Raw genomic sequence first — 9,142 nt, forward strand, 5'->3', positions numbered from 1 at the left:
CACACACAAATGGCAGTAATAGAACAAACCCCTTTCAGGATGTCTTCCTTGTAGTCACTAAACTTCATGAATAATGTGACCTTCCAGCTCGTGCTGCAGCTGACCGCATTAACCTGCAATACCAAGCAGAGGTGAGCAGGTGACCCCCAGCCAAACTTGCAAAGTTCATGGAATCCTGGTCCCACCTCTTTGCAGCCAGGGTTGTCTAGCAGCTCGATATTACTGGCATGAAGAGGCTGCCCCGCATTCACTGGCATCAGCACCACCTTGTCTCCAAGCACCACCTTTATAATCAAATTGGAGACACTCATTTCTCAACAGAAAATTTGTTTGAAACATCCCAATGTAAACGACGGCCAATGTTTCTCCATGCAAAGGCCTGAAAACATCCCACCCTATCCCATTTTTGAGGTGTTGTGTGCAAGAGGGTAAAGACATGCACACTGCAAACACTATGTCAGTATGTTTGTCCACCCCAGCGACGTGGACATGAGTGCAGCATATGGGGTGTCACAGCTCATGCTCTCCAGCGCTCTGTCATAAATAAATACAATATAAGAGTAAAGGAACAGCAGGGATAATAATAAATATCAGAATCATTTGACAATATTATAGATTGTGGAGCAGCGGAATATCAAATGTTCTTAGCAAACTGTAACTAACATTGTTTTCAACCTTATCCTCTTTTATCAAGTTCTCCGTTAGTGTCCTTTGCATAAGAATTTGTTGCCTTTTTTCTAAGTATCCTCACCATTGCATTATCTATCCTGCAGGGTCACGGGAAGCTGGAGCCTGCCCCAGCTGCAGTGTACGATATATTGTATCTAAAAAATAGCTTTACGTATCAGTAAAACCTAACTAATGGAAGAGTGTACAAGGATTTGCAAATCATTGCATTTGGTGTTTTTCTTTAATTGGAGAACTTGAAAAAAAAATCATGCTATCAACTCTCAAGCACACTGTGGTTTTGAATGCAGTTTTATATTTCTGCCCTGGTGTATTTACAACAAAGTGAAGCATAACTAGTGACAAATGGATTAGAGATGGCAAGAAAACCGGTCTAACCATGCTTCTTCCGATCTCAGCCACTAAAGATCAATGGTCATGCACAAACAAGAGCAATACCTTTAACCACAGGATGCTAAAGCCAGAGAAGAGGGACAAAATAAGAAAAGTCAATGGAACGGGACAGTCTAGAAGACAGCGAGAGTTTCCATTTGGGCGTATTGTTAGTGTCTGTAGAAAAAGGCAAGCGCGAGCAGATGGGCACCTACATTGTCTCCTTCGCTGCGCAGCTTCCAGAACGGCTGAATGTAGAACCAGGAGCCCTCGTTCCCAGCCGGGTCCAGAGAAACTCGCATGGCATTTTTTTCCAGCAAGGCAGGGAGACGCTTGTTTACCGTCAAGTACTTGTGACTCTTGATGTGCAGGAGCTGAGAGCCAGGAATTAGGCACGTTCACAGGCTGACAGTATAATGCCAAATCTCAATTCCATGAAAAACCAGTTAAAGCCCTTATTAAATTAAAGTAATTTAATTACATACGCGAGGAATGATTACTGGAGCCAATTGCAACTATAGTGACAAGCCACGATTAACACGATAAAGAAAAGCAGGTCGTGGAGTGAAGGACAACTTGAATTGCAGACTGACTGTACCTGGACAACATTACTGTACTTGACAACTTCTCCAAGGAGCTTCTTGTTTTCTGATTCATTCTGCTTCTGCTCAAGCTCTGCTGCATGCTGGGAAGCAAAAACAGTTAGAGGATTTGTTATAAATCATGCATAGAAGATATTTAACGCATGATGTGGGCTGCCTTAAGTTTAACCTGTAATTTCTTGAATAAGTCTGCTTGTGTGTTGCTCCCTTGTTTCCCTTGTTTTGCCTTCCAAAATTGCTTCTGGGCAGAGTACCTGTTCATGGGACACACCTTGAAGAGGCAATCTGTAAAACAAACGAACAAAGCAATCAGGCATGCTGGTGTTACTTGTGTGAGTCGGACCTTGATTATGGCAAAAGTGCACTTTAGTTGGAGGTCATGTTTGTTTACCCAGCAGAGGCCAGAAGACTCAGCTATATGCAACAAAACGTCACTGGAGTAACATGGTGCACCCCGAGTGAGATCAATTCCACATACCTCTGAACTTTTTAGGAGGGTTTGCCAAGTCTCCTGCATCAGGCTGGACTACACATCTGTCATCGACAAGACTGCAAAAGAAGAGCAAAAGAAGTGCAATCAACATTGTTACTGGTGTCCTTGCGGCTATTATTATTGTACACTAGCCATGAAAGTGTGTGCCTGGCGTTGACATATTTTTGCTCTCCGTTATCAAGCGGGTGCGTAATTCTTGTTCGTCCATTGAAGGCTACTTCAGCGAGCAACAGTGGGATGTTGGCACGAGAGGAAACTGTTCAGTGTTGATTAGAAGGTCAACATTACTAATGACTGGGCTACAATTCTAGACATGCCTGCACTAATGAGCTGTGTCAAGGGTCAAAGGGGCATCCATTTAAAAATGTGTAAAGTGGTATTCATTTAAAAATGTTGAATTAAATATTGTGTTTGTAGTTTGGTCAGATAAATTATAATTGTTGCCAGCATTATCATTTTGATTTGATTTTATAGAACAAAAAGTATAACATTAATACCCTGGTAATGGCGATAAGCTTCAGTTTGCTTTGATGACTGTACATGCTGTAAATTGATTTTTATAGTGAATATTTTATTTAACTGCTGGTGTATGACTTATGACAGTTTGATGAACTGCAGTTCTAAACCCGCACAAAATTTATTGAACAAAACAAAAAAGATGTAGTTCATACAGCTCATGTAGCGAGTAGACGTTTGACAATTATTTTTTTTTAATCGATAATGACGATAAGATTGCGTAAATGAGAGTACTAAGTTCTTTACAGAGCAAAACAAGTTGAGACTGAATGAATAGAATCTCTGCAGGTTGCAATCAAGAAGCCCATATTTAGCCCATCAATCAAAGGTTTGAAAACTACACCACTGCCATGAACAGAAATGGAGATGCTAGGCTAAAAGCATTGCATGTGCATGACATTTCAATGGCGGCAAAGACAGCCAAGTATGCAGACGCAAAAAAGAAACTCACAGACTATTTTTCATCCAAAAAAGAATGGGCAATACGAAGTATACATGTTCAGAATGATTAGCCCATGATAGCCCACTAATAAACAATTACATAATTGCACACAACTAACTGAATTCTTAATCTCTTAGCAGTTTATTATGCCATTCTCTACATCACAGGTGTCAAACTCAAGGCCCGGGGGCTAGATACGGCCTACCACATCATTTTATGTGGCCCGCGAAGACAAATTGTGCATCGATTCGTGTGTCATTACTAATATTGCAAATTGTCTTCACTTTTAATATCTTTTTTTTTTTTTTTAATATTTGACCAGTTTTTGCTCATCTGATTTGAAAAAAAGTTATTTGTCAATTTGTTGTGTAGCTTTTACTGTATATAATATGAGCTGCTCATACATTTGTTTGGGTTGACAGTAGAGATGCACCGATCCGACTTTTTCAGTTCCGATACCGATACCGATGCCGTGGCTTTGCGTATCGGTCGATACCCGATACCGATCCGATATTATGGTTGACTTGATTGATTGATTGATTGATTGTATATTTATTGATCCCCAGGGGTGGGGAAATTCAGGCCCCAGCCGTATTCATACCACAGAGTGGGTATACAAAAGACACACAGATGGCATGAGCGCAACTCAATAGGCTCTCATAAGGCTGCCACACAACGGTGCCACAAAGAAAGGCAGAAAGTGCTCAAGATAAAAGCCATCAAAGCAAAACAAAGCTAAAAGACAAAGGAAAAAAAGTAACAGCGGCCAACCAGCACCCCTCAATACAAGAGAACACCCCAAAACACACTAAATAGCCTCCACGGGGTCCATAGACAGGTGTAGGGGCAGTCCAGTTCAAACTTAACAAGCTACATAACTCTACATGTGGAACAGAAAAGACCAAAGGCAATGGCATCAGGCAGACTACACAGTTCTTTGCTCTAAATTAGGGGTGTCCAAACTAACGGTCCAGTTTTTATTGGCCCGCAGCAAATTCTGAAAACATAATTGAATATGGCCCGCACAAGAAGCTTGAGCTCAGCTTCTCAGTTTCCACACTAGATGGAGCCCGCCACACAAAGCGTTTGACGTCCCATTAACACCCCCCCGGAAGAGAAGCGAACACGCAGCGTTTCACATCCGATTAGCCCCCCCCCATTCGGGAGAGAAGCGAACGCGCAGCCTTTGACGTCCCATTAGCAACCCGAAGAGAAGCGAACGCGCAGGGTTTGACGTCCGCTTAGCAACCCGGGGAAGAGAAGCGAACGTTCGCTCCATGTTTGCGTTTGTTTAGAAAACTCTCGTGGCATGCGGCACACGTGCTGCTGACGTATGACGTAGCCCGCGTCCCAATAGATTAAGGAAAGTATCGGCTCACAGATCGGCTGTATTTTCCGATACCCGATCCATCTATTTTGTTGATATCGGGACCGATATCCGATCCAGATATCGGATCGGTGCATCTCTAGTTGACAGTCATAATGGCCCTCTGAAAGAAGCTAGGACTACAATGCGGGCCGTGAAAAAAAAATGAGTTTGACACCCCTGCTCTACATGGATGGAGGTCGTTACATTGTGAAGTTGTGGTCAGTGGATATTGACAGTTTTATTGCCGCATTATCTTTGCTCCACTGCCACTGGCTGTATTTCTTGTCAAAGAGCATGTAATTCAATCTCAATATACAAAGGCTGAAAAGAACAAGCAAAACCACTCATTCTGCTGCAATGCAAAGCACAATTCACCCAATTCATGCAATGCTGCAAACTGCTTCGATAAGCACGGCTCTCTCTGATTCATTCCATGACTTCCATAAGTGAACAGTAAAGTGGCAAAAGCTCACAAAGAAATAACGCATATCCACAGAGAAAGGAGTACAGAGGAGGAGCTTTGACGATCGCAATCAGTGTGTCCGGTTTGCTCTGTAACTGGGTTAACCATGAACCACAGATAAAGAAACCAGGCTGGACACACAGGAGCTAATTATAGCCCAGAAGACGGCGTTAAATGCTGTGAAACGAGATAGAAAAGGGAGAACTGAAAAATATTCAGTGTTGTGTCAAGAAAAAGTAAGGGGGAAAGAAGAAACACATTGCACGTGGAGAATATTTTACACCACACAGGCTTGCTGTTGCATGCTTCAACTTGTTAAGTAGAGCACCAATGACAAACTTAGAAGACTTACAGCATGCAGCAAAGAGAAAAATAAAAGAAAGATGATTTAGGAGCCGCTGTCAATTGCTGCCACCTTTGTCATTCTGTCTGTTTCTTTCAGGTTCAGACTGTGGCACAAAGGCAGTTAACACAACAGTGAAGGATGACAGCATCAAATTAGAGAACAAAATCCAAGTTGGAAAAGGCTCAGATGAATCTGGCCAGATGGCTCCGGGTCAACTCCTAATAACCTTCTGGCTTCTGGTTGTTTGGACTGTAAAGGTGTGTAAGGGGTGAAGAGATTTTATGTTAACCAATGCAAACAAAGGCACTACGCCCTGCTCACCTTAAAGTGTGCTCACAGGGGTTGGGCTCTTTGCCTCAATGGGTTAAGAGATCTTGTTTGGGAAATTTATTTTACTGCTTAGCCATACAATCAAATCATGGACACTTTTATATTTACTGTTCCTGTTTGTCTGTCTGCATTAACATCGGTGTTATTCAATATTAGGAGCCTTCTCTGTGAAATTCCATATTGAAGACCTAAATAGTGTAGGACATTTTTATTTTATGTATTTTAAATTTACATTTTTAAATAAGTTTTTTTAAAAGATCCAAATTAGAAATGTGGTTCCCTTTCAGGACCCAAATGATAAAGAACACAACAAAAGCAAATGCCAAATACAAACATCAAATTTAAAATGAAAAGAAGAACAAATGGCTCGAAAATCTGGTTTGAGGAACAAAGAAGGCACGATTGAGAAAGAGAGGGTGGGGCAAAGTCATTCTTCAACTAGTTGATCTTGCTTATTTTGAAGGATTCAGATCCCACAGGACACCCTGAAATGTTTACACTATTCAACCACTACACCTTGAATATGATGTCACGAGCAGACTGAAAAATGACACTTGATTGTGATAATGCATTGCAGAAGTGATGCGCCTTTTACCTGTTCACAAAAATGATGAAACAAAAAGTTTGATGTGCAATCAGATTACTGAAATTAAATTGCTAAACCAACATTTTTTTTCTCTGGTGCTCATAGCAGCTGGAAATTTGGGGCTAATGGTCCATGGCAGCATCACTTAACATTCAATATTATGTTTGTTATGATTATCTATTAGGACGGGTGTTTGCTAAGTTTACTGTATTTTTCACATTATCTCAAAGACAAACAACCAATACTCAGTTTTTGTACCCAGCTCGATATTAGAAAGAATGAAGAAAGAAAAAAAAAAAAAAGACATGCAATATGTCATTATGTAAAATAAGCAAGCTCAATGCATTTTAGCCAAAATAATATTCAACTATTGGATGGCGATGCACATTTAAGTTTGCGTCTGACTGGTCAAATTCAGCTAGACGCATAGAATTCCAAAATAAACTTATTGCATGTCTTTGTGAAATGCATATTGCTTGAGCCAATATCGATTTCTTCAATATATTCCACAGCCCTATTCATGGTATTCACATACTGTGACGTAAATATGTTTTTTATTGGTTTAGGCCTAGCATGAATATTTTTCCAAGATAGCAGTGACCTGCACAGTGTTGTTTTCACACCGATACGGGAGAGCAGCAAAAAAGGCTCTCACGTGGTATGTGGTCCAAAGTGGTCAGAACATTTTTCGATTACATTTGTTTGTTCATCTATCTCTGCCAGCAACATGTGACATGCTACACAAATTAAATGTTCTTCCACTACATGGCAAAAGGTACAACTGACCTCCGTATCAACCTGTTTCATTCATATGACGGAAGCTCAAATATAGTAGCAACCACAGGTATAGAAGACTTTTTTTTTTTTTTGCCGTATGCATCAGTGCCTGGTATCAGAGTACTTCACAAGGTTCCGATACCTTGAAATAAGTCCCATATCAACGTAGACTGACACCTGATATGCACTTGCCAATTCCTAGTGTTATTTTTTTCAAGCTTTGTATTGGATGCAGTTCTCTTGTTAAGTGGTTACTAACCCACTATTTTTTTTCATATAAAAAGAGCATTGTCATGAGTCTTCAGTCTCCACCCTGCATTGTTTTAGAGTTGACTGCTGACGCTCATGTCATTCAAGTGGGGAGTTTTGAAGTATGCAAGCAGCATGGCACTGGTAAGCGCCACTTCCTCCTCAATGGGACTGAGCCAAAAAGGAGAGAAAAAAAAGTTGATCGTAATCGTTTGCACTTGACTTCCTGCTTTGCATACCTGTTGCATTTGCGTCAAGCGACTGTGGTTTCACATTTACATATTTGTGTGATTTTGCGAGAAAGAGCGGTGCAAAAGAGAGCGAGACATACAAACACACGTGGAAGTACCCGGAGTTAAATCCAGATCGCAGAGTTTGAAAGAGACAGGGAACGAGGAGGAGCGACGTACCCCAAAGTACTTATGAAGCCGTTGACCGAGCCTTCCGCGTAGAGAGACACGATGTCTCCAATGTGAAGGAAACTGGATCTGTGGTCTGACATTTTGGAGACGTGATGATCTGCTTCAAACTTCCCCCATTTGCCCCCCACACGTCTTTGCTTGAAGTAATCCACGCGTTACGCAGCGCTCGTCCAGATCATCAAGCTTCCCTCTTCATGTTCGACTTGATCAGCTGGCCCATTCAAGTAGAGCAAAGGACGTGCCAATGGATTGCAAACGAAGTGGCGTCTTCTGTCAGCCTTATTGAACTTCTTCCTGTATGTCAGAGTGGCAGAGATCTGCTTTTCACATCCACTTCAAGGGGGCGGAGACTTCTGCTGTCAGGCCTCTGAGCAAATTCCGTCCGCTCACTTCTCCTTAACACCAACACGCGTCGTTTCTTTTCAATGGATCATAGACAGACATTTTAAACCAGAGCTGGTGTAGTTACTCACACTGTCCCTAAGCACAAGAGTAGTCAAAAAGAAAAGAAAAGAACACTGCTTTGGTGATACCGAAGGAGGATAGACCTATGCAGGCTATTTATTTGCATCTGTATGTCTATTTTGGGAATCTCAGCTACACTTGACATCATAAATGATTCACAAAATTAGCTGGAAAATAAATCAAGTCTAAATCATGAATCAATTTTATTTTTGTCACAATTGTTTTCCATTTCCAATTTCGCAGACCACCTGCAATACCGCTACGGACCACTAGAGGGCAGCGGACCACAAGTTGACAATCCCTGACCTATGAAACAATAACAATTGTTGCTATCAATTATATTAGAGAGCTATTCATTTGGATAACTTGACAAAAGAATAGAATACTTCCCTGCTTACAAAATAATTTAACTATTTAATTAACTTGCATTGTACTGAGATGGGGAAAAAAAACTGGACATGCTATTAAACAGTGTTCTCCTTTGCTTATGTTGTAAACTGGCTATCACAAAAGGCTAAATAAGTTAATGACAACAACTAAAACAAATGAACTGCACCTGTAAGTTTGTTTGTTTGTTGTTTGGCCCCCATTTTCAGAATTGCTCGAAGGATAATTGTACCAGCGAATCCTATCGTGTGTGGTGTGCTCGGACTGATCTCAGCTGCTTGGGAGAACCTCAAATCGGGGCTCACAGATAAATTGTCCATGGCTTGATAATCTTTTAATCCATCAGAGCTATTTTAACTTTACAATGTCCAAATGATCTGATTTCTATTTCTATGTGCTTTTCATCACACTTCATCAGTATCTTGTTACTATAAAACTACATTGAAAGCTCACAACTAAATGTGAGTTGTACAGCTCTGAAAAAGTCAGAAGCATCATAATTTATTGTGCTTGAAAAGCAAGCAGAACTAAATGGGTGGTTTGAAAAGACAATGCACCATATCTTAACATATCATTTTGTCAAATTGTGACCTCACACTAATTGAAAGTGTAATTTTAGTGGCTTGGTGATGAATT

The 9,142-nt window shown here is 40.9% G+C and overlaps 1 protein-coding gene across 3 annotated transcripts in view; it reads right to left on the reverse strand.

The window, feature by feature from the left end:
- itpr2 (inositol 1,4,5-trisphosphate receptor, type 2) overlaps positions 1-7,998 on the reverse strand; it is a 46,403-nt gene extending 38,405 nt beyond the window's left edge. For all 3 annotated transcript variants that reach the window (XM_061282762.1, XM_061282763.1, XM_061282761.1), the window contains exons 1-7: positions 7,643-7,998; positions 2,140-2,210; positions 1,831-1,946; positions 1,658-1,744; positions 1,275-1,433; positions 186-284; positions 30-113 (exon numbers count right to left, since the gene is read on the reverse strand). In XM_061282762.1, the coding sequence (XP_061138746.1) occupies positions 30-113; positions 186-284; positions 1,275-1,433; positions 1,658-1,744; positions 1,831-1,946; positions 2,140-2,210; positions 7,643-7,734 (708 nt within the window). In that variant the 5' untranslated portion in view covers positions 7,735-7,998. The remainder of the gene's footprint in view (positions 1-29; positions 114-185; positions 285-1,274; positions 1,434-1,657; positions 1,745-1,830; positions 1,947-2,139; positions 2,211-7,642) is intronic.
- Positions 7,999-9,142: the final 1,144 nt, after the last annotated feature.

This window comes from Syngnathus typhle, linkage group LG7, assembly GCF_033458585.1.
Source record: "Syngnathus typhle isolate RoL2023-S1 ecotype Sweden linkage group LG7, RoL_Styp_1.0, whole genome shotgun sequence".
Taxonomy (NCBI): Eukaryota; Metazoa; Chordata; class Actinopteri; order Syngnathiformes; family Syngnathidae; genus Syngnathus; species Syngnathus typhle.